This window comes from Melanerpes formicivorus, unplaced genomic scaffold, assembly GCF_026170545.1.
Source record: "Melanerpes formicivorus ecotype bairdi unplaced genomic scaffold, bMelFor1.0.p_v2 SCAF_128, whole genome shotgun sequence".
Classification (NCBI taxonomy): domain Eukaryota; kingdom Metazoa; phylum Chordata; class Aves; order Piciformes; family Picidae; genus Melanerpes; species Melanerpes formicivorus.
This window is the reverse complement of record NW_027142480.1, coordinates 803,617-829,822: the sequence shown is the minus strand read 5'-3', so window position 1 is coordinate 829,822 and position 26,206 is coordinate 803,617. Positions and strand designations below refer to the sequence as shown.

Genomic DNA, 26,206 nt, shown 5'->3' with positions numbered 1-26,206 from the left:
GGACCTGCACCCACAGACAAGGGTGAGGGGAGGCCCAGGGGATACTGGCCAGTGCTGCTTAGACCCATTAGAACCCTCAGAGTCCCAACTGTCTTTGATCAGAATTTACATAGTGATATAAGATACATAGAAATACTAATTCAGATCTGAAGTTTTCTGGGTTGTAAAGCACTTGTACGGTAAAATGTTGGATACAGAATCTTTTTATGACCTAAGGGAATACAATTTATATAAAGTTAATAATCTATTATTATTATGATTGAAAGTGGGTTTTTTTTTTTTTTTTTATATGCTTATGGTGAATTCCACAGATACATCTTGCACTGATGCACATCTCTTTGGAAAGAAAAGTGTGACTTCATCGATGTAATCAATGACCATATGAAAAGAATTCTTTTGTGTTACAGGTCACTACTTTCTCATTTACAAGCATTCATTTGTGTAAAAGTTTGGTTTTGTTTCTGTTTGTTTGTGTGTTTTGTTTTGTTTTAATTAAAAGTAATAGGTCTTTCAAAATATTTTTTAGTTGAAGCTAAACCAGAGGTAAAGAGCATCCACATGTGTGCCTGTGTTGCTCATTTTCATATTGTTAAACATGTGTCACTGGAATGAAATCTGTTATTTGGATAGATATATGGAAAAGAAATCTACCACTTTTTTCCCCTATGTTTTGAGTTTAGTAGAGGTGAGAAATCTTGCTAAGGTATTTGGCATTTCTCTGGTATCAAAAACTAGAAGACTACTTCTGTCTAGTTAGAGATTCAGATGTTAATCAGTTTCATAAAGTTAAGATACATAAATTTACCATATTTTCAGTATCTACTTAAAAAACCAAAAAACAAAAAATCAGTTGATCATAAGTTCACTGAGAGGAACATCTGGGAAACCATAGATACATTTACTTGCATTTAATTAAAGATAACATATGTCTTTATCTCCTGCATCCCTAAAAATATCTGGCCAATGCCTAATTGTTACTTTCAGATTGTTCTGGTATGTTTTACTGCTGGAGTGGGTTTATATTAACAGAAAATATGAAAAGAGAAGAAATAACAATGGAGAGTTTGAAAAAGAGAGGGAAAAAAACTTTTGAAAGAAGATGACTAATGGAAAGAGTTGCCTTCTAGTTCCAAAAAGGAAAAAAATAATCAAGTTCTCAACTGGCCTGTATCAGAAATAATGTGGCCAGCACGGGCAGGGAAGTCATTCTGTCCTTGTACTCAGCACTGGTTAGACCACACCTTAAGTGCTGTGTCCATTTCTGGGCTCCTCAATTTAAGAAGGACATTGAGACACTTGAACATGTCCAGAGAAGGACAACGAGGCTGAGGAGAGGTCTTCAGCACAAGCCCTATGAGGAGAGGCTGAGGGAGCTGGGTTGTTTTAGCCTGGAGAAGAGGAGGCTCAGAGGAGACCTTTTTGTTGTCTACAACTACCTGAAAGAAGGTTGTAGACAGGTGGGGGTTGGTCTCTTCTCCCAGGCAGCCAGCAAAAAAAACAAGATGACACAGTCTTAGGCTGTGCCAGGGGAACTTTAGGCTCGAGGTGAGGAGAAAGTTCTTCACATTAAGAGTAATTGGCCATTGGAATGTGCTGCCCTTGGGAGGTGGTGGAGTCACCATCCCTGGAGGTGTTCAAGAGGGGATTGGATGTGGCACTTAAAGCTGTGGTTTAGTTAGTCATGAGGTGTTAGATACTAGGTAGTTGGTTGGACTTGATGATCTCTGAGGTTTTTTTCCAACATTGTGATTCTGTGATAACTGTGGACAATGTAAAAACAAAAGAAAGCAAAATTAATTATGATGAGTTAGAATAACTGCTGAACAGTAGCCTGAGATGTCATTTATTTGGTCTCCTGCTCAATTTGCCAGTTTTCTTCTGTTCTTCTACTGCCCAAGTTTAAAAACTGCAAATTGAGAGGATAGTCATAAATGGTCCATACTCTACCTGAGCCCAGTAAGAAGTGGAGAGAGCCCGTAGATCAAAGGAAAGGATTATTGTCCTTTATTCAATGTTCCTGTGACTGTGTCTGGAATAATGAGAGTTTTAGGCTCCAGGCCAGGAAAGGTGGTTTCTTTGCAGGAACAAGTTCAGTGGAGGGCAACTAAGATGGCTGGGGGATGAAAAACTTGCCCTAGGGGCTGAGGCATCAAGGCTTTTCCATCCTGGAGAAGAGAGGAAAGCTGATAGCAGTTTCCAACTGCCTGGGTGTTACTGAAAAGACAGACAAACTTTTTATAGTGGAGCATGGTGTGGGGATGAGAGACAAATGATAATTTTTGAAACAAGATGTAAAGAGCAACTCTCATGCATTTAAAGAACTTGCTTAGGGAAATTGACCATCTTTAGCTGAATTTCAGACCTTTACTAGTGGCCAGTCAAATTTTACTGACGTGCTTTTTCTATGGAATTATAGTGTCTGTCTTGCAGTAACAGAAATTAGAGTAACATACTTCATGTCACGTGTTTATTTTACAATGGCATTGCACTGGGAATAGTTTGCTTCAGTCCAATCAGTGGTTACTAGTATCATAGTTTCAGTCAGGGTTGGAAGGGACCACAAGGATCATCTAGTTCCAACCCCCCTGCCATGGGCAGGGACACCTCACACTAGATCAGGCTGGCCAGAGCCTCATCCAGCCTGGTCTTAAACACCTCCAGGGATGGTGCCCCAACCACCTCCCTGGACAACCCATTCCAGGGCTTTCACCACTCTCATAGTGAAGAACTTCCTCCTCATATCGAGCCTGAATCTTCCCACTTCCAGCTTCATTCCATTCCCCCTAGTCCTATCACTACCTGAGATCCTGAAAAGTCCCTCCCCAACCTTCTTGTAGCCCCCTTCAGATACTGGAAGGCCACAATTAGGTCACCTCGGAGCCTTCTCTTCTGCAGACTGAACAGCCCCAACTCCCTCAGTCTGTCCTCATAGGAGAGGTGCTCCAGCCCTCTGGTGATCCTTGTGGCCCTTCTCTGGACACATTCCAGCATGTCCATATCCCTCTTGTAATAGGGGCTCCAGAACTGGATGCAATACTCCAGGTGGGGTCTCACCAGAGCTGAGTAGAGGGGGAGAATCACCTCCCTTGACCTGCTGGACACGCTTCTCTTGATGCAGCCCGGGATCTGATTGGCTTTCTGGGCTGCAAGTGCATATTGAGAGCTCATGTTGAGCTTCTCATCCACCAGCATAATATCTGAAAGCATAGCAATTTTCTAATCTTTTACTGTCATTTATTGAATTAATAAATTTTCCTTAAAATCCTGTTAAACCATATTTCTCAGTGATACATTTTAAGAAAGAATGACAATTAAATATTGGTCATGCTAATTTTATGAAAAAAAAGAAAAAAATGTAATAAATCTTAAATAATATGTTAATGAATGTTAACTAATCACTGGTATTCTTGTGGAAGCTCATGGAACTGGAAGACAAAACCAATTCTGGTTTAATAGGAGACAACAACCGCAACTGAAATCTGCATCTTAATCTGGGACTGAACATAACCTGAGAGCATAGCACAAAGCTCAGGTTTCTAAAATGAACATGAACCTCAGGTTGTCTTGTCCGAAATTAAGTTGTGTCAACAAAACACTTTCTTTCTAAAGTGTGTAGAGATTCAAATTACGAACAATAACAAGAATTGTACTTTTCTGATTCTGCTTCCCAACACATACAAAATACTCTGAATACATATTTTTTTTCAGGCTTATAGTTTCTGAAAGCCGTTAAACTTAAATTTAGTATTGCACCTTAGTTACAAGTTCCATGAATACATTTTAGATTTCTTTACTGATTGTAGAGAGAAGATATATTTTTTTATCATGCTCTGACAGGAAGGGATGCTTTCCCAAGTCACAGTCTTCTAAATAGAAGGAAAGAAAAAACAACACTTAAATCAATAAAAGCAACTTTCACTGTACTAGATACCTTTTTCTACTTTATTTTCTCAATTTTATTTCATTCCCTCAGGGATTATTTGTTGAAAGTTAGTCCATGAGATTAATTTAAATAAAAACTTTCACTACAGGTTTATCTGGGTAAATTTCCTTTGCTATCATATTTACAACAGGAACCCTCTGTGTGCTTGTAGCATATTGCGTATGCAAAGTGTATGCATCTAGAACAGATTCATAATCTATTTTTGGAGTTTTGTCTCAGGCAAATGTCAAAGGCTCTTGCCTTTTTCCTTTACTAAAAATGATCTTAGAATCAGGAGCAACCTCCACTCCTGTATAAATAGAAAGGCTTATGGGTCTTCCATATGTTTGCATTGCACAAGGTCTTAGCAGTCACGACAGTTTTGAGTACTGGTTCATTCAGATCTGGTTTCCAAACTGAATAGCTCCCTAGATTATTAGCTCAATGTCCTTCCACTTCTACATACTTGAATATTTTTTACATGGAAATATCACTCAAAACCTTACCTCACCTAAGCAATCTAATTTCACATGTGAAAGGTCATCAGTTTTACTGAATTTAATTTATTCTATATCCATCAGGACACACTTAGAGAAATGGTTGTCCAGTCTAATAGGTCTCAGGCTTCTTTTACATGGGCTGGTCAGGTTCACTTTCTTGGTGAATCTGTGCCCAAGCAGAAATTACTTGTCCGTGACTCCACATTCTTATTGCTTCCTCCCATAGTACATCCTGGCAATTCCACAAGTTTCAATTTTATATTTTTTTCAGTTCTGATTGTGAGTTCGAGTGATTACCTCCTGCTGACTTGGTTCAGTTGACTGTAAATTGTTGGTTTAACCTTTATCTAAATAGCAGAAATCAACCTCCCTTTCTTCCTGTACCATTTTGTTGTTGTTGTTGTTGCAAGTTCATCTTTTTCTTAAAAAAGACTATGGAAAATGAATATCTGAGGGTTTGGGGGGATTTTTTGTTATCATCTAGAAAATTAACATTGTTAAGAGTATATCTCTGACAAGTTGATAGGTCATCTTTGACTGCAGATGGCTGGAAGGGAGAGTATGTTACATTGTCCGTACAACGTAGGCACTCCACTTGGTCTAAGCCTGTTTTAATAGAATACTAAGACTAGAAATTTCATACTTTTACAGACTACAAATGATATTTAGGCAAAAATGAATGTATGTATTCTGTGCAGTAGCTAATACCAGATTGTTTATACAAAACAAATTTTGTATTAACATCTTCTATGTAAATCACACCAAGTTGTTTAACTTTTACTCATCATCATTTTTTTTTCCAGTGTAATTGGATATGGAGGCCTAAGCAATTAGGTGCTTTGCTTTAAAGTTGTCTCTGTGTCAAAGCAGTACAATGCTTTTCACTATATAATCTTTAAAGCAAGTGATTTTTCTTTTTTTCCTTTGATGAACTTTCCTCAGCAGAAAATTTTGTGGGTAGGTCTTTTGAGTAAAATAATGTGGCCTATTACAGTAATCAGTGAACAAAAAAGAATTACAGATGCAGTGTTTATCCAATATCAAGCTTAGATAATTATGCTCAGATATTTTGTTTAAATGCATACATTTTACTTCCTATCTACCCTTGGCTTTGTATCAGGTCTAAAAGTCTTTTAGTGCCCTGTCAAGCTCTGAGGAAAAGAATAAAATGTATGAACATATTTGGTATTGTTATTGGCAGCTGGAGTACAGAAGCTACATCTACTGCCTGGGTTGCTATACATTGCTGCTGTTTGACTCCTCAAAAGGGTAGTTATCACTTTTCTGCACATGGGGTCCCTTTAATGATATAGCTGTATATTTTGCTTTAGCCATGATGATTTCAGGACTGAATTTACTGGGGTGGAAATTATGTGCTGCTTATTCTGACTGGCACAAAAGTTTTTGAGGACATTTAAAACTAAATGTGTACTGTCACTACGATTACAGAGTGTTCGCTAGCATTAAAATGTGTTCCGATTACTTCCAGTTTATAAATAAAGCCTATCAACTTTCCTATTTTATGCCAGCTGTCTTTACTGTGTTAAACAGAGGGAAATTTAATCTCTTAGGTTGACCAGGAAAACACAATTCCAAAGAAAAAGTTAGCATCCAGTGCTACTGTGTGTCCCACAGGTTCTTCCACTTTGATCAAAACTGCCTCCACTGGTGAGTTAGAGGAGCGTATTGCGGACACTACTGGTGCTATTACTGTTGCTAGTACATCTGCTGATGTTGCTGTATCCAGTGCAGTGACCACCTATAGACAACCTCCCGAAGAGCAACAAGTGCAACCTATGAATGTAAGAAAATCCATTTGGGAGTCGGCCACTTCCAAGGAAGCACTCTCCCTTCAGCAAGAAAATTTACAAAGCACAAGAAGACGACCAGGAAATGATGAGCAGATAGAAAGAACTAAAGAACTTGCAGTTGTTACTCATAGAGGTATTGGATATTATTTTACTTGTGCCCATGTAGTTACAGAAAAAAAATAAATACATTTTGTATAAATTAGCAATGAAAGGTCAAGGAAATTTAAAAATGTGATTGAACTAAATGGGAAAGGGATTAAAAATTTGGTTTAAATTGAGTTCTAGGGGGGCAGCCAGATGGAAAAAAAGAAATGAATAATGACATTGTCACAGTAATTTAAATTAATTTGATTTACAAAAAGACAAAAGAGAAAGATAAGTATTTTTTTTTATGTTACTTTACAGCTTATGTCTTTATATTCACAGCCAAGATAGAGTAAATAAGATCTGATGAAAATTTAGAGAGTTGTAATTAAAATATTTATTTGTTCTGTATGTGTGCTTAGCTATATGCATTAAAAATACACTTTATAAATAGCTACTTTGTTCTAAAAGAATCAGTGATGTGATTATAATAATTTTCCATCTGCTTAAATCTTCAGCAGCATTTTTGGCTTTTCAAAACATCTGTACATTTTTACTCTATCAAAATGCATTAAGCACTTTTTTTTTGTTGTTGTTGTCTACCATCACATTATGTTTAAAATACTGGAATATCAAGAAGCACAGATTTCTTATGTGTTCTAATAATGCAGTATATTAGTGCAGTAATTAGTAATACAGTGCAGTAATTCAGTACAGTAATGCAATATCTATAATGTGAAGTATTAATCTTCCATAGAATTTAGGATTGAAAGGGGCTGGAGGGGGATAGAGAAAGTATGATCAGCTCATGTGAAAAGCAGAAAATGGAATAGCATAAAAAATAGATGGTTCACCACGCTGTAGTCTGATTGTTATTCTCTGACTCTTTCTTTGTATTTAAGAAATCCTTAACCTACAGCTGATGCTGTACTACAAAAAAATGATGAAAATTCATCTCTTCCAAAGCCAGCTTTCAAGGTGCAGAAAGGCTCAGGAAGACAGTTCTGCATCCTTCACTTTGTTTGGTCACAGTGAAGTTTTTTTTGGTAATCACTAAGTTTACAGAATTTTAATGTAAATTTCTGTACCCTAAATGCCATCAGCTAAAAACTGAGTTGGTCACTGTCTTACTCACCACCACATCTTGCTGGCAATCTGTTCAATCCCTTGAAATGCTGATCCCCAAGATATCTGGATATTGAGCATTTATGTTGTCAGACTTTGGAAATTTTGGATAATTAGGTGCATCACATGAACATGAAGTATATTAAAACAATGGCAATGATCTCTATATGAGTAGTAAGTTCTGTGCATTCGGCTGTGGTTGTGGTGTGCATATAGATCAGCTTCCAGAAGAAAGATAATCAGGCATATGCCCAAGATGATGTGGAAGTATAATATACCATTTATGTGCACGTAAACACCAAATAATGGAAGCCTAGAGCATATCAGAATCCTATTTCATTCTTTAGAAATGGCAGTTGCTACAAGTAAGATCTTCCACTGGGAGATGCTGAGTTCTTGAATAATCAGTGAATTGCTTGTTCTGCACAAGTTAGAATCAGTTCTAGAGTGTATTGCAAACAAATGTATTCTGACTCTGAGGTGACCTAATTGTGGCCTTCCAGTATCTGAAGGGGGCCTACAAGAAGGCTGGGGAGGGATTTCTCAGGATCTCAGGCAGTGATAGGACTAGGGGGAATGGAATGAAGCTGGAGGTGGGGAGATTCAGGCTCGATGTGAGGAGGAGGTTCTTCACCATGAGAGTGGTGAAGCCCTGGAATGGGTTGTCCAGGGAGGTGGTCGAGGCCCCGTCCCTGGAGGTGTTTAAGAGCAGGCTGGATGAGGCTCTGTCCAGCCTGATCTAGTGTGGGGTGTCCCTGCCCATGGCAGGGGGTTTGGAACTAGATGATCCTTGTGGTCTCTTCCAACCCTGAATGATACTATGATACTATGACTCTTGAGAAAGCAGTTCATGTGTTAATTATTGTTTCTAGGATAACATAAATCCAGCAAATACAATTATTGCATGAGATCATGTAATTCTGAGTCTACAACTATTTTTAATGTCACCTTGTGTTCTTTAAGATCTGGATGCAGTGAAAAGTAAACAAATTATAGTGATTTTCATTTCTAAATAATAGTAATGTGGTGAGAAGGATGTTGACAATTGAAATTCAAAGGAAAGAGTGACTTTTCATTGTTCTCACAAGCTTGAGATGTAAAAAAAATATCTTGAGACAAAACCTTTCACTCTAGAACTTCTTTTAAAAGTTATTTTTATTTCAGACATTTTCAAAGATAATCTTTTGCAGTTGTCTTTAAATAAATGTCAAAGATGAGAAGCACATGAAGAAATGTCAGAACAGGAGAATACAAAGATTGTGAAGGGGCACAAACCCTTCCTTTTATTTCTAGAGATATTGCACATTTTTTTAAAACATGTTATATGGGATTTTATGTATATGCCATACAATCCCATACAATCATTTAGGTACAGTCAAATATGCAATCTACTTGTTCAGATGATCTTATATCTCTGCAGATGTGATGTAAGGAGAGTTGTATGTGCAATGTTGGAATAATGTCTTTGATGTTACGGTATTTTTCTCAATCAGCATTAACTGAGTGGTAGTGAGTATAATGTGAGAAAGGCTCAGGTGAGGAGAGAGGCTGTTTCAGTGTTGGAGCTACTTTGAGCTACACCCAAGTATACAAGGTCAGAGGGGCCCAAATTTCCAAGATTAATACTCTGTGTAGTTGTAGTAATGCAACTGAGTGCCTGTTCTGTGTAGCAGTGTGCTGTTTTAGTTGTGAGCATTTGGAATGTATCCTAGACTTCATTTGGAAATTTATAAAACATGGACAGGACAAGCAGGACAGATTCTACATAAATGCTGTTGCCTAATTAAATATCTGAGTTTGTGGGGTTTTGGTGTTTTAAGTAGATATTGTTCACATGGCTATATACATTGATGATCCATCTCTTAAAAGTTAATTTTTCAACTCGAAATTTGTGTCTCATGTAGATGTCAGGTTATACTTTTGTTCTGAAGCCAGAATTATGGCATTCAAAATTAGTTTCTTGTGTCTGAGAGCTTATTGAGTTTAAGGTCAGTAGGGGAATCATACATCTGTGTTTTGTTTATAATATACATGCTTAAAATATATGTACGTAGATTCTTTTTTTATCTGAGGTCCTTTCTAAAAGTATCACCTAGTCTGGATATAAAATGTAGCAATTGTCTAGATTAGTATATGGGTGGTTGTATATAGCGTTGGTGCATGTGAATGTACATAACTATACAAACTTTTCATCAACATTAATTAAGAAAGTATTTTATTAATTTCCCTGCACATCTAAAACTTTCCCTGTAAATGCTTGAATTTTCTTTATCCTACATGAGAGAGACCATTTTGATCAAAAGTTTCTGAGCATGTTGCAGCTTGCATATAAATTTACCACTTGAAAAGTGTACATGAGTCTGGTCTGTCTATTGATTTTGCCATGTCACAGTATATCAGAGGTTGGAAGAGACCTCAAGAGATCATCAAGTCCAACCCCCCTGCCAAAGCAGGATAACTTAGGATAGTCTGCACAGGAATGTATCCAGGTGGGTTTTGAAAGTCTCCAGAGGAGGAGACTCCACAACCTCCCTGGGCAACCTGTTCCAGTGCTCTGTCACCGTTACTGTAAAGAAGTTTCTCCTCATGTTGAGGTGAAATCTTCTATGTTCAAGTTTGAACCTGTGAATCCTTGTCTTATTACTGTGCACTGTTAGCTCACTCATCTGTCCAGCAAAACCTATGTGAAACCCTTCCATACCAGGACTTTGTATCCTTCCCTCTTCAATAAAGTGTTCAGTTCCATCTTGCATATTTGCAGAAAACATTTGGCCTTTAAAATAAAAACAAGATTGTAATCTTATGTTTTATATTAATATATATATGTATATATATATAAATATATAAAAAAATATTTGAAGAGGAAAAAACTCAGCAACAATGAACATAAATATCTAAACAATTTTCAGTGTTTTTGGACATAATCTTGCTGTCACACAGTTCTACTGCTACTGTTTCCATTTCATCAGGACATGTTACCAAAAATACATTCAAGATTATCCCAGGTTGATTTTTATAGATGTGCACCAGCATTTCTGCCCCCTAAAATTAAAAATGTAAACACACTTGCTCACTTTTAAATCTATAAATTAAAAACAGTTAATCAACTTACAAGCAATATGTGTTGAGGTAGGATTAAAGAAAGTTTTAAGCCTCTCCCTGCGTTATATTAATAGGCAGGTGGTTTTGTCAGATAGTCAAAATCTATAAAATCCTATCTTTAAGTTAGATTTCTGTAGTCTTCCCAATTACATAATTAATGACATGAGTGTTCTATTGACCATTTACTCTATTGTAGATTTAACTGATAAAGTTTGGTCTCTGAACAGTCTGATTTATTTCTTCTAACTTTTCAGTTTTATTTTTTGATTGATTCTGAAATGAATTGAAGGGTAAGGAATAAAGGAAGCTTTGGGCTCACATCCATTTTAATTTATGCAGTATTATTCCCCAAAGCACTGAAGAATCTTACCATTACCTTCTATCTACGCCAGTAGGTTTTCTTAGGAGTACCATACTTTTTCTTGGACTAATCTATCTCCCAGGCTCTTGACTGTTCAGATATATGTGAACATACTAGTCTGATCATATTTAACTGCTTGTAGCATTATCACATCTGAACTATTGTCCTTGAGATAAATGAATGTATAAAAGTTTAAACTTGTCTCTTGAGAGAAAATAGGTATCCAAGGTGAATTAAGTGGCTTGAGCTCTTACAGTGTGTGTTTCTCTTTGTGGACTAGCTGAGATGTGTACAACTTCACTGTTTGCTGAGGTGAAACTGAGAAGTGAAATCCACTTTCAATATTTACTGTCCTGTGTATGTTAAAACTGGTTTTGAACATGTGCAAAATAATGCCTAATTTACATATAGACGTGCATGTATATGCAACCTGGCACACAGTTTAGTGGCATGTTTAGACCAAGTACATTTCTATAACTATTTCAGAGTGTACTTGGAAGATACTGTTCAAAAAATCAGCATACAAACCCAGTTAAAAGTAAAAATCTCATAGGATAAAGATTCTTCACAGATCTTAGGTTGCTTGCTTTCCTAGTGGTATTTAATATCCTTAGCAAAATGATGCAACTTGTTATAAAAAATCTCTTATTGTCTTTAATGTATTCATCAAGACACTCTTGTAACTGCTTTTAGTTCTCTCTTAGACCTTGCTAATTGATTTTCTTGTGTATATAAAGCATAGGTAGTACTTTTAGGTTGTTAAAGACGAGTAGATACATGGTGGGGAATAAACCCAAAACAGTCTTCCTTCTTGAATTTGTTATGATTTCTGAAAATAAAGGACCATTATCTCCCTAATGAAATCTTACCGTAAGTTAGGGTTAGGTTTCCCAATTTTGGTGACCCAAGTTATTTGCACCCATCCCAGCACCTGAGATCATGTATTCAAGCCCACTCATCTTTTACTAAGGTTCTGGAGAAGTAGCTAGGTCTATCTTTTGATTCTGTGATTCTACAGTATCATGCTGATGCTCAGAGAAGACCAGAAAAAGCTTACATTTATACTACTATATTCATATTAATGTAGAAATAGCAACATACAAACCTCACACATGAGAGAACATTATTCTTATTCCATTATGGCTGTAATAGTTCTTGAGTCCAAGTCTTCCACTGAGAACAGAACTGCTTATGAGTTTCAATTAATATGTTGTGAGGGAAAAGCTTCTGGTATGGAGTTAAAAATTAAAATCAAAAGTGTAGCTTTTGGTGGCAATTGGTCCTTTGTGCTGCAAATAATGTATTTCCCAGGACCACTAGCTATGATACACAAGAAAATTGACGTTTTGCCTTTATGTATTTAGAAGAAACTATGGTCTGTTCCACCGGAAGTGTAGAAATATTTATCATCATGGCCTATGTATAGCCCATACATTTTCTGTCTTAGTAGTGTGCTATTTTATCCTGAATCTTGGTCTGCTATTCTGAATGGTAATGATTACTTTTGTTTATTAAAAAAAAACAAATCAGTAGTATTTTGCTAATTCACTAGTTATGTCTCTTGGAAGGGTTTCTATTAATTGATTTTGTAAGAAGTTAACAGATGCTGACAACTTCTTTAATGGTATACTGTCTAACTTCTCACTGTAAGTTCTCTTAGATCTAGTTCCTTTAATCTCTGCTGTGTTTATCAGCAGTGTTTGCTTGTAGCCAACGTAAAACATCTTCTCCCATAGCCTTTTTAAATATTCTAATCTATAAAGGCACTTGAGTATAATGACTGAAAGAAAAGGTTTCTTGCTCTGGTTTGTTCTGTTCTTACTTTTTTTTCTCTTACCTTTTGTTAAGTTGGGTTTTGGTGGGTTTTTTTGGGTTTTGTTTTTTAAAACTCTTTTTATTAGTTGTTTTAATTCAAAAAGATGTTGAGGCCATATGGTATGCCTTTAGGACAAAGCCAGCCCAAAATAAGGACTTCACAGAAATAAACCAGCTGACAGCTTAAGGATGGAGGTGGGACCCATCTACCTTCTATATCACACTTTGCAAATAAAACTTCATAAATTAGAAAGAAGAGCAACTGCAGGACTAACACTAGAACAGTAGATTATTATTATTAGTTTAATTTTTTGCATTTAAATCTGTAGTTAAAATAGAAAATTATCCCCATATGCTTAATTTAATAATCTAGTTCTAAAATCCAGATATTTATTTATTTATTTTCTTTCGTCTCTGATCTAAACAGAGATGAAAAAATCCCAACTTTTCCTAAACAGAAAATATTCCATACTCATCCTAGGAGCACAGCTAAGGTATATTTTGAAAACAACTAGTGCAGATACTTTAGGGAGAGGGAGGTCATCTGAATTCCTGTAGATCTTCAGAGGATATTTCCTTTTAGAAAGGGAATGGCTAAGAAAACATTGCAATTTTTTCAACTGTCACTTCTATTTTGTCTTTTGCCAAATAATACTGGCTTTTAATGTAATTTTACAAATCTTAAGTAACAGACAAGCTACGTAGACCAAGTATGTGTGCGCATTTCTAGTACGGATTAAACCTTGTCAGAATGTGTCCTGGATTATGGATTATTCTGAATTGTTATTCTAGATCCCTGGAGGTGTTCAAGAGGAGATTGGACGTGGCACTTGGTGCCATGGTCTAGTCATGGGGTCTGTGTTGATAGGTTGGACTCGATGATCCTCGAGGTCCTTTCCAACCTAAGTGATACTGTGATAGATTCTTATGGAATTCAGATCTGAGCATATTGGATTTCAGTGTGCTGTTAATGATGTATCATGGGCAACTCTTCTTTTTTAACTCCTCTTTTAAATTCTTTATCACTAGAAAGAATAATGGAATTAAAAAACCCCTAGCTCTTTAAAAAAAAAATGTCATAATAGGCATCTATACTATTCTGCAGGGTTTTTTTTATTTTGTTGGGTTTTTTTCTTTTTCTTTTGTTTTTCTTTGTATTAGTGTACAAGGCAAGGGATAAGCACTCCTGTTTCTTAATACAAAAGAAACACTGGATCAGATTCAACTGTTCAACAGTTTTAGAGTAAACATGATGATGGTTCTTTTAATTTTCCAGGTTCAATGAGTGTGGGACAACATTTTACACAACTATGTGATGTGTGGAAATAAACAGTTCTGTCTATATGTTTTTTTGTTGTACAAAAGAAAAATTAAGATACAGATCTTACTTCTTTCTTTTGTCAGGTGTATAAATTGGTCTCGGTACTTGGTTTTGTAAATGGTTTTCCATCAAAGGTACACAGATTATTAGGTAGTTTCTACTCTAATTTGAATATACTTCCATGATAAAATTTGTCAAATATTTTAGAATGTATTGCCTGATACATGTTTTTGTTTGTTTTTTTAACTAGTGAAAAAGGCCATAGATTTTAAATCTAGAGGATTTAAATTGTTTCCAGGCAAAGACAACAGCAACAAGTTTTCTATCTGTGAGTGTACTCCTTTTTTGTTACTTTTTTCTAGTGCAAGAGTGACGTTTGTGCTGTGTTGCTTGTCTGTTTTCAAAATCATTTATACATTTATGATGATATAACTGACTTAAATCTGTTTTTGTTTTTTTTTTCTGTTTGCATGGTGAATTTTTAAATATTGTTCTACTCTAAAGGCAGGTTTCTATAAATCTGGCATTGTAGAAAGACATGGTATTTTGTCAGTAATTACTCAACAAAATGGCAGTATTTGCAGAGAAAGAAATATTCAGCCTCTCAGATGTCAAATGAAATCTTAGCTGTGGACAGGAGATATATTTTAATTGGAAATTAGTCTTAGCAGCAAAAGGCTGTGCAAACCGAAGACTATGTACATTTACAAGTGTAAAAGTGTCGTTTGTCACGTGACACACAAGGTCACTTTCCAAAATTGTTTTTCCTTCACTAACTTTGACATTTTGAACTGGCTAATTAACTGCAGTTTTAAAAATTCTGGAGATGCTTAGTGCCTTCAATTTCAACTGCAGAAAATAGAAACTGAAAGTGCTTGGCATTTGGGGGGACCAGTCCTGATTTTTTAAGCGTAAGGAGGAATCAGGCAACATCCCAATACAAATTAAAAAGGTGTGACTCTAAATCCATTAAAGAGGCTATCTTCTGCAAAAGAACATGCCATGTTTATAGAACTACTTTTTGGACGAGAATCACGTCATAAAAATGCAAAATAATTGGTTAAAATAAAGATGGACTCAATGTTTAGCCTGTGTCTGCTCGTATCATGTCTCATTATTCCTCACAGGAGTGAAAGGACTTGCTATTGAAGCCTCCTAGGCTGGACATATTTGCCCTTTTTTTATTATTTATTTAAAGTGCCATTGAATAATTCCATTTACAGAATTTACCAGGGCTCATTGGCCTAGCTTTTAGGGAATTTTTCAGTTTCAGATTTTAAACTGCCAACATGTGAGACATGATTATTTTACAAAAAGGTGTCTTCAAGCAGCAAGGCCTTTTAACATTTACCAAGTCAGAAAACTAAAGCAGAACACATTTCTGTTCAGTTTTATAATGGCATATTGCCATATTCAACTGTTCTGTTAACCAAGTATCACACCTAAGTAGCTCCTTAAAACATTTCTGTTTCATTTGAAAGATTTTATCAAGATGTTAAAAAATAATCATTCTTATTATGCATATTGGGTGACTGGAACTAGAATACAACGAAAAGTAAAGTTATTATGGTAGTGTTTACAAAGTCCATCACTGAGGAGTCTGTCTCATGGTCCATCTGTGTTTTTATAGTTACAAATGAGAACAGAACATATCATTTATTTAGGAACTATTTTGCACAAATTGTAATTATCCCACCATATAAACATTAATAGTAACTGCAGATTATAGAGAAGCACTAGACTTGTGCTTCTCTATTTGTGATATCTCAAGGTGATTTTTATGAAATTAATGATGAATTTTATCAATCTATTTTTTAAGTTCTTTAATTTTATATGTTGTGATATTCTGTGTAAAGCTGAAAACTTCTGTATCTTGTTTTATTGGTCGTGCAGAATAGGTTATCCATATGAGTCAAGAGCAAGCGGAGGCAAAATTTGTACCTTTAGTTACCATAATCTTGTCACCAAAATATAACTACGATTTTATATTGTGATGTAGCATTTGTTTAGCTAGTCATTTTGGCAGATGAGGAAATTGAAGAGGAAATATTTCATGAAAAGCCAATGTATTTATCTATTGACTTTAGATAAATTTCCTGTTGTGGCCTCATCTGGATATGTACCTACATTACAATGACAGATAGGGTCTTTCAAAAAACAGAATGACCATCATTCAATCAACTGTTAGGGGAAATAAGTGAAGATCTATTTTGTATTATTCCTTGTAGTAGAAGTATGTCTTTAGAAACTAACATCTAACATTTATTCATGTATATTTCTTTTCCTATTTTACTTTTTCTGGTATATCAGTTGTATAACTTTCAATACTAATGCGTAAGCAATTTACACATGCTAAAGCCAGAATGATAATATTTGGTATGAGGACACACTTTGAATTAAGTATGCATCAACTTCGTTTTGCAAGTGCTCAGATTAACGAAAATATCATTGCGGGACATAATTAAATCTGAATTAGAACTCTGGAATTTCATGCTCCCAGTTTCATGATGAGATCATGAATGAATAACCATCCATTCCCAGAGAAGCCTTTAATTTACTTTACTACAGGAAAAGCTTTCATTGCACGACTATCTAAAGTGTAAAACTAGCAAACATGGATAGATATCTATGGATCTGCATAAAGATGTATTTCAGTAGATTGAAAAATCAAACATTGTGTTGTGGAAGATAGCATCAATTAAAAATGAAAAAAAGAGACATTCATTTTTTGCTAATTGCTTAACAGAGACCCCAATGGACATAAGTTTATGTTTAAATGCATTTCAGATTTGGGATCAAATCAGAAATCAGTCTGATGACTTCTGTTTATAACTTTTAATACTGCATTTTTACTGTGGTCTGTCTTATTTTAATTTTGCCACTGTAATTATTTTATTAATTTTCTTTAGCATAAGCCTTTTTATTTTTAGTCATGAATGTTAATGCATCCATATTTTTATTATTTTAAAAATCCATTTCATAAAGTACTTTTTAAGAAAGCAAGTTTACTCAGATGTCAGAATTTTCAAGTTTCAATTTTTTGGTAGAAATTAAATTGCATAATAGTTCTTGTGCTTTGAAATTCAACAGAATAATCTTCCTTTATTTGAATATTCACTTTGTTATCCAACTATGGGGAAATAAAGTGTACAACAACAAAATAATCATTTGACATATTATAACATGGCTTGCAATACATGGAAATATTTCAGCTTTAATAGTAAAGATTTTCTTCTGTGTGCAAAAATATATGATACAGACTCAGGATGGAACCATTTTATTTTAATTCCTTTAATATTATTATCAGGCATCATGAATCCTTTCCTCACAATAGTTTTAACATATGTTCAATGGCAGAAAAGTGAAAGGGCTGTCTGAAAAATGAGGTGTTTTTTTCCCCCTACTTTTTCTGAGGTATACTTCCTTTCCCCTCCTGCATTGCTCAGTGAATCATAATGGTCCAGTCATAGTTTTTTGAACTATAGAAAATCATCCAGATATGTCTAGGAGAGTTTATTCTACATGCTCATCCAACAAGTTCCAGATAGATGGCCTTGTGAAATTCAGTTTATGGAGCTGTATTTCTTTGAGATCCATATATGTATATGAATATGTATATGAATATATGGATCTCAAAGAAATACAGTTAATACCACACTACAAATACTAGGCGAGGAAAACACTGAAGCATGACAATATGGATGGCTCTACGGAACAGCCCTGCTGACCCAGAAGTCCTCTGAGAATAGAGATGCAGATAAACAGAGGTTGTTTTGGTTTGCTATTAGAACAACCATGAACATGTTTAAGGTCCTTCAGGGCAGAGAAAGATTAAATACTGTGGATACAGCTGTCAAGGGCTGAGCAGGAAAGTTTTTTAAGCGGTATGCCAAGTTGTTTTCCTTTTAACCCTCTGCAACATTTTCTTTGACTTCCTCAGGGATACCAAACCAGTTCCTCTCTTTTTGTGCGCATAGAAGACAAATTTCAAGCAAGGGAAAGCCCTCAAATATTTTGAATATTGTTGTCCTTCATTAAAAGCTGAAATGTAATGGCCATCCTTTGGAAGTATAGTTAGAAGTACTTTTTCTATTCTTTTCAATTTAGGTACACTCAATTTATGACATAATATGATTTGCCTAATTATAAGCAGACTTTAACAGAAATTTAAAATCTAATACTGTAAATCCATTGGACTAGTTCCTCAGGAATAAAATTACTGAAGACGAAAATCTTTTCTGCTTAGTACAAATCTCTTAGTGTCATAGAATTATAGTATCATAGAATTGTTAGGGTTGGAAGGGACCTCAAAGATCAGTGAGTTCCAATGCCCTTCCCTCCCAACCCCCCAGGCAGGGACAGCTCACACTAGATCAGGTTGTTCAGAGCCACATCCAGCCTGGCCTTGAAAACCCCCAGGGATGGGGCTTCTACCACCTCCCTGGGCAACCACCCTTATGGGGAAAAACTTAACATCCAATCTGAATCTACTCATTTCTACTTTTGCTCCATTCCCCCTAGTCCTATCACTACCTGACACCCTAAAAAGTCCCTCCCCAGCTTTCTTGTAGGCCCCCTTAAGATACTGGAAGGACACAATTAGGTCTCCTCAGAGTGTTCTTTCCTCCAGACTGAACAGCCCCAACTCCCTCAGTCTGTCCTCATAGGAGAGGTTCTCAAGCCATCTGATCATCCTTGTGGCCCTTCTCTGGATGCGTTCCAGCACCTCCAAATCCTTCCTGTAATAGGGGCTCCAGAACTGGACACAGTACTCCAGGTGGGGTATCACCAGAGCGGTGTGCAGGTGAAGAATCACCTCCCTTAATCTGCTGGCTATGTCAACTTGTGGTTAGAAAAAAGTTTCTTCTATCAGTCTATTAATTTACCAAGTAATAGAGGACCAACCTCTTTTGGGAAACTACTATCTCTAGGTTCAATGAAATTCAAATATTAAATACAAAAGCAATAGAATTGTGTTGGCTTAAAATTATTGTTTGTGTGATCTACAGGCTGTAAAAACTATAACAGAGTATATAATGCATTGAAAAATACAAGCAAAAGGGTAGTTGAATAGTTTGAGAGCTAGATTGCTACATGTAAATTTCCAGGAAAACTCACCTTAAGGTTTAGAGAAAGTTTGTCTCTGAAAATCCATTTTAGTTCATTGTATAATAAATATATGCAGATTGAAGTGGCATTTCGAGTTTACCTTCATATTTTGGGGGTATCTGCATTTCCGATACTGATTAAGGACAATTCTCTCATCATGAGCCTGTGCATTCAGGTTTTATTATAATTGAAGGAGAAAAGGTCAGCACTTAGAGGAGATGACATTTATTAGCTTATGTTCAAAGTAAAATCTTACAACCTTAAACTTGATGAACGCTCCTTTAAATGTTAATGCTTTTTAAAGGAATAGTAATAGCATGGTTTCAATAACATTACAAGTAAACAAAATAGCTAATTAGTATAATTTTTTAAAAAGGAAACAAAATGACCAAAATAAATGTGTTTTTATTATTATCAGGAAAAGAAACTTATCTAGTGAAACTGCAGATTTTATTTGTGGTCATATTCTGTAGAAATATCTGCTTGAAAGGGCATAAACTGGAGATAATGCACTTTTTTTTTTTATTTGTTCTTTGCTTGACTCTATATTACCTGAAAACTTTTTTGGTTGTGGTTTATTTAGTTTTGTTTTGTTGTTTTGTTTTTTGCAGTGAATGAGGGAGGTATTAAACAGGCATCCAATTTGTGTCCAGATCCTGGAGAACCAGAAAATGGAAAACGGATAGGCTCAGATTTTAGGTAAAATATAAATCCTACCGTCGTGTCATTAACATTGAACTTAGAAAATGCATACGCAAAATCGTATTGCTGTTGTCTAAGTACTCTTTCAAAACTGAACTCAGTAAGAAATAACATGGAATTCTGCATAAATTTATGTAGTGAATATAACTTGTAGTTGATGACATAGGATTCACCTTTGGTAGATCTGTGCAAGTGCTCTTTATTTGCTGTTTGTGATTTCCTAGAGGACATGTTCTTTCTGTGGATTCTTATGAGGTTCCTATCTTCTCTTTGCCTGTCCTAAAAATCCATATAGTGTTAGCCTATCTAAAAATCTGAGGCATTCAGATTTCCAAATTGATTTTTTAAAAGCCTCATCTACAGATATATATGTACACAGAATCAATGGGAAATTAAAAAGTACAAATGCTATTAAAACTTTTTTACTTCATTCTGTTTGCCTTTATATCAGCACTTCTTTATCCCCTTTTGAACAAAGCTTACTATCTGTTTTCACAGACTATCAGAGTGTTAGTGCTTTAGAGGTGTTAACATCAATAGTATTAGCTGTGCCTAGATCAGGGAATGCCATTGGTCAAGTAACTTGTGTTAGCTATTATATATAAAAGAAATATATTTAATATTAGGCCATTTAAAAATAAGAATAGTGCAGGATTTGTTCATTTCCTATGATATTTTCATAGGAAATATGTTCATCTTCTATGATATTTTAATTTTGAAAGCCTTTTCAAAATACTGTGGTTTGCATTTCTTATTGTAAAATGTTAGTCTTTGTCATGTGAGTGCAAGCATCTTTACAGAATAAGTTAATTCTCCAAGGATTTGTCATGTTTTTAATACTGAAACATAGAACTTTAGTAGTACCTACTATAAGATTGAGAAAACCATCTAGATAACTCCCTTATATCTCTAGCTTCAATTAACATAAATAGCTACTGTTTGTCACACAGTACCCTAATTTCTCAAACCCTTACTGTATGAAAGTAAGAAGTTAGGTCAGGAAATAATCCCTTGACCTTCAAGCAACTGTTAAGGAGATTTAAACTAGCTCTGGCCAAAGTGAGCCCAGAGAGGTCTGAATGTTGTGCTCTGTCAGTCTAGTACATAGCCTGCAGACTTTTACCACTAAGAGCAAAAATTACTGAATTACATATTTGTGGTGTTTGTCAGGACCATCATACCTAAAAGAACTGACATTTATTTGTAAAGGATTGTTTATTCTTTTTATGTATTTATGTGTTTGTTTATTTATTATTTTAGCTTGGGAGCAACAGTACAATTCTCCTGTGATGAAGATTATGTGCTACAAGGTTCAAAAAGTATCACCTGTCAGAGGATAGCTGAAGTTTTTGCTGCATGGAGCGATCATAGACCTGTGTGTAAAGGTAAAGAGGATTGTTACCCTTACAGTAATTTGTTCATTTTACATCTAGCTATTGTTTGATAGCCAATCCTATTAAATTAAATACCCGAAGTTTTAATCCTAGTATCTCTATTTTGTTCGCAAAGAAGGTCCCACCTCTATTGTCTTGTTTAGTATGACATTTGTCTGTATTTCAGTATGTTTATTTTAACTAGAAACTTAACATTATGAAATTTGACTCATAATAAGCTCATGAAAATGTATGATATACTAAATATTAAGACTCACTAATTTAGATTTCAAACTTTCAGTGCTTCAATATACAGTAAGTAGTTCTTGAAGCATAATCATTGTGTATTTGCTAAGATGAGAAGGAGTTAAATTTAGGATTGATAAGGAATATTTAACTAGGTCTATACCTGCCTTTGATCCTGACCAAATGGAGAAAGGGTGTAAAATAGAAGAGGGAAAAAAAAAAAAAATATATATATATTTGATGAATAAATTTGGTGTCCAAATGCTACAGCTTTTGGGAATTATAGCCATCAAACATAAATGATTGTAAAATATATTGCTTTTCACTTTTGTGTAAGTTTTGAATTCTAAATAGGTATCAAAGTATGTTAAGTATGAATGGGTAATTACATTCTTCAGTCTGTGTTTGATTTAATTAACTTACCACCCTCCATCCCCCCCTTGCTGGAACTTGTCCAGAGAAGGGCAATGAAGCTGGTGAGGGGTTTCAAGCACAAGCCCTATGAGGAGAGGCTGAGGGAGCTGGGGTTGCTTAGGCTGGAGAAGGGGAGGCTCAGGGGAGACCTTATTGCTCTTTACAATTACTTGAAGGGAGGTTGTAGCCAGGTGGGGGTTGATCTCTTTTCCCTGGCGGCCAGCACCAGAACAAGAGGACACAGTCTCAAGCTGCTCCAGGGGAGGTTTAGGCTGGATGTTAGGAAGAAGTTCTTCACAGGATGAGAGACTGGCCATTGGAATGTGCTGCCCAGGGAGGTGGTGGAGTCACCATCACTGGAGATGTTTAGAAAGAGACTGGATGGGGTGCCATGGTTTAGTTGATTAGATAGTGTTGCATGTTAGGTTGGACTCGATGATTTTGAAGGTCTCTTCCAACCTGGTTAATTCTATTCTATTCTAGTCTAGACTAGTCTAATCTATTCTAATGACTGGCAAAGTCTCTCTGGGTCACTCTGAATGGCTGACAGACAGATTGTATAGATATTATACTTTGTCAGTTACTAAATGCTTTAGAGTGTCATCAGTTGCATTAAGGCTGCTGATCTTTTGATTAACAAGATATTTCAATTAGACTCTTAGATATACTAAAGCAGGAATATAAGCATTTCTTCTAGACTAATAATCATGTTTTCTCTAAGTTTCATTCACAGAACATACAATGAGCATTTTGAAAGAACTTTGCATAAGTATCACATAGCAATGTGAAGAAAAGAGCTACAAAAATATATGCACATCTGCTTGTTGAATTTGTGTGTTTGTATGCAAATAATTTGGAAGACAAATTGGAAAATCATGCATAAATGTTATTTTGTGCAAGAAATTAGTGTTTTCTTGTGAACTGATAATAGCTCTACAGATAGTGAGGGAACAGGTGGTCTATTAGCTACTTCACCTGTTATTCTTCAAAATATCACTGACAGTGCAGCTTTTTGTCATGTGATGCTTCTTATTTGAGCAGTACCACTTGCTATTGTTTTCTTTCCCTTATATAAATGCTATTGTGTACACACCAAAAGTCCCACAGTAATGATACATTTTTCAAAAAATGGCATGTGGATATCAGTAATTAGTTACATCTGTGTACTGCAGTTGGGTAGAGCTCTAAACAGGAACTTTCCAATTAGGTTAGATACGTTGATTTGTCATCATAAATCCTAAGGAGTTGTTCTCATAGGGCATATGAGTGGTTGAGCATAACTGCCTGCCAAAAATGAAAGATTAAGTCTCCTAAGGAGTTATCATGCAATTCCAGGTGGAACTGGCATAAGATCATATTCATGAAAGTGAATCTGGAATAAGTCTGAAGAATTTCTACAGGAGAAATGTAATAAAAAATTGAGAAAGCAAACTGATATGTCTCTTCCAAAAAATGTGTAATATTAACATCTTTTAGACTCCCTGGAGATTTGGCTTTTTCTGAACCTTTCGACTTCTAGAAGAGGCTATGAGCAAGCTGGAAAGTTATACCAGGTATCCTGACTAGAATTAATTGCAGCTGGAATATCATGTAAATTTCCAACAGCTATACTTCCTTTTTAATCTTAAAAAAAAAGAAAAAGGAAACAGACCAAACAATATATATTAATTTAGAATAGAAGAGAATAGAATTAACCAGGTTGGAAAAGATCTTTGAGATCATTGAGTCCAACCTATCATCCAACACTATCTAATCCACTAAACCATGGCACCAAGTGTCCCATCCAGTCCCTTCCTAAACACCTCCAGTGATAGTGACTCCACCACCTCCCTGGGCAGCCCATTCCAGTGGCCAATCACTCTTTCTCTGAAGAACTTCTTCCCAACATCCAGCCTAAACCTCCCCTGGTGCAGCTTGAGACTGTGTCCTCATGTTCCATTATAACAAAAGGCCACAGTCTCAAGCTGCACCAGGGGCTTGTATCACCCCAGTGAAATAACAATTGGTCAGGTAGATGGAACTTGGGAAGAAATAAAGCATAAAATCAAGGTGTTTGCTCCATTGTGTTTTACATCAAGCTATAGTGAAAAGAATTTGGACCTGTAAGGAAAGTATTACTTCACATTGTAGGTAAGCAAAGAAATTAGCATAAGCAGTAGCTGAAAATTAACCAGTCTCTTTCTGCATTTTATTAACAATTAAGAGAGAATTCATCCTCTTGGACCCTTGTTGGCCTTGTTCAAGATCAGTATATTATAAAAGCCTGAACTTCAGCTAGAGATTTAAAAATATGTTGTGACTTAAGAGGCCTCATGCAGCTCTTGTAGCATACCATTGCTATGGGACCTCAGAATGAAAAAAAAGCAATGCCTTCCAATCCTTTATGAAAAAGAGAATGTCTGAAAAAGTGACATGAGAATCTTTGCTCAATATTTGAAGTCTCTTACTGGAAAGATTAAGATTTCTGAAGTTAGTTATTTCTTGTATCCCAATAAATGCTTAATACATATAACTGTAATAACATGACTGCTTCCATTGACTCCTCTGTGACTTCATTCAAGGGAGAAAGTTTAAACATGTCAGGATTGAGACCCTACTTATTTATCTGCCATGGGATTCTGTATTCCCTTACAGGACCTTGTCATTATTACAAAGTCAACTTGCTTAAGCAAAAACAATTATCTACTCTGTGCAACTATTTTCAGTTGATAAATCTCTTCCTCTCGTTTATGTTTCAGGAAATGAAACAGATAGATCTATTCATGGTTGGTGGATTAGCCTTTTTAGTTTCATGCCTGCTGCTCCTGTTTTCTGCTTGGTTGTTTCTCAGACCCTGTGAAACATTTATGAATGCTGTCTTTTATAAGTCCTTTGGCAAGTCAGCAACAAGTTCTACAAACAGTACTATATTTTGAAGTAGCTCATATAATCTGTAGAAAGAAAAAAGTATGTTTTAAATAATTCTTTGTATCTGAGAAAACTAAAGGAGCGATATGATTGATCATTTAAATCATGATCACCCAGTTGATAAGCAAGCTACAAATATGCATTACTTGTAGAAAAAGAAACAAATAATGCTGTATATTTTAATTGAGTTCTGATAAATTTAGAATAGAGGTTTTTTTTTGCTTCATATGACTATTTTTGACAGTTTATTTCACTGACTAGAATGATTTTTGATTTTTAAACACTTGAATTCAGAAAGATTGTTAAAGAATGTCTTAAGTCAATGTAAATTCTATATACTTCCTCTGTTATTGTAAATAAAGCAAAAAGATTATGTGGACCACTTCTTATGTGTCTGAGAAATATTTCTAATAATCAATAATAAAAAAAAAATCTTAGCACTTTGAAGGTTGCAGTGACTGAGAACAAATCTTCATCTGATTCACACAAAATCCGAGGAAGAGACAGGGAACCTGTGATACTTATTCAGATAAATAATGTAGGACCATAGCAAAAATCAGGATACTGAAGGAAAAAACACAGTAGTGAGGTTCAGAGGCAAATCTAAATTACTGGGGAAAGACATTACATAATATTTCTGATTGTGTTTTATTGGAAAAATGCAGATTACAAACTTGAATGTAAAATATTTGTACATTAGAATATGATATCCATAATACAGCAAAATGTTGCTTTCGCTGTATGTATTCCTGAAGTACCCTGCTACTCGCCAAACCCCACAGATGTGTTTTCTTTGTCAGTCATAAATGCAATGAGATCAAATATAGCCATCAAAACTCTAAAGCTCTATGTTTTTCTCCCTTCTATCAGAAAGAAGTTCAATATTAACCTGTAACATTTCGGTATTTTAGGTTGTCAGATCAGAAGCCTTCATAAATTGTAAATAAGTGTAGCTAACAGCTTCACCTTTTCAGCTTCTCATATTTATCTTTTTCAGTGAATGAAACCTCATCTTTTGATCACTTTTCTCTGTTAGAATAACTAAAGATGAATTTTCCATTATCTTGCAAGAAGTAGTTCTACTTTTTGTCAATAGTACTTCAATAATCCTTCAATTTCAATAGTATGTCAATAATCCTTCACATCTTGATTAATATGTTAGGGGTTGATTTATGAATCTGCTGTATGTATTTTGCACATGTATTAAAAGGTCAACTTTCTTTTTGCAGTCAAGACTTGTGGATCCAATCTTCAGGGACCTGGAGGCAGTTTCACATCACCCAATTTTCCATTCCAGTATGACAGTAATGCTCAGTGTGTGTGGGTCATCACGGCTATCAATGCTAACAAGGTACATTTAAAACTCTGGCTTTGTCTTATTTAAACAAAGCAAATGATCGACATGTGGACCATG

The 26,206-nt window shown here is 35.4% G+C and overlaps 1 protein-coding gene across 1 annotated transcript in view; it reads left to right on the top strand.

Moving 5' to 3' along the window:
• The window catches only part of CSMD3 (CUB and Sushi multiple domains 3), a 406,730-nt gene that overhangs the window by 164,506 nt on the left and 216,018 nt on the right, over window positions 1–26,206 (top strand). The window contains exons 7-11 of the mRNA XM_068167989.1: window positions 6,058–6,366; window positions 14,292–14,369; window positions 19,762–19,849; window positions 21,113–21,237; window positions 26,022–26,143. Coding sequence (XP_068024090.1) covers window positions 6,058–6,366; window positions 14,292–14,369; window positions 19,762–19,849; window positions 21,113–21,237; window positions 26,022–26,143 — 722 coding nt within the window. The remainder of the gene's footprint in view (window positions 1–6,057; window positions 6,367–14,291; window positions 14,370–19,761; window positions 19,850–21,112; window positions 21,238–26,021; window positions 26,144–26,206) is intronic.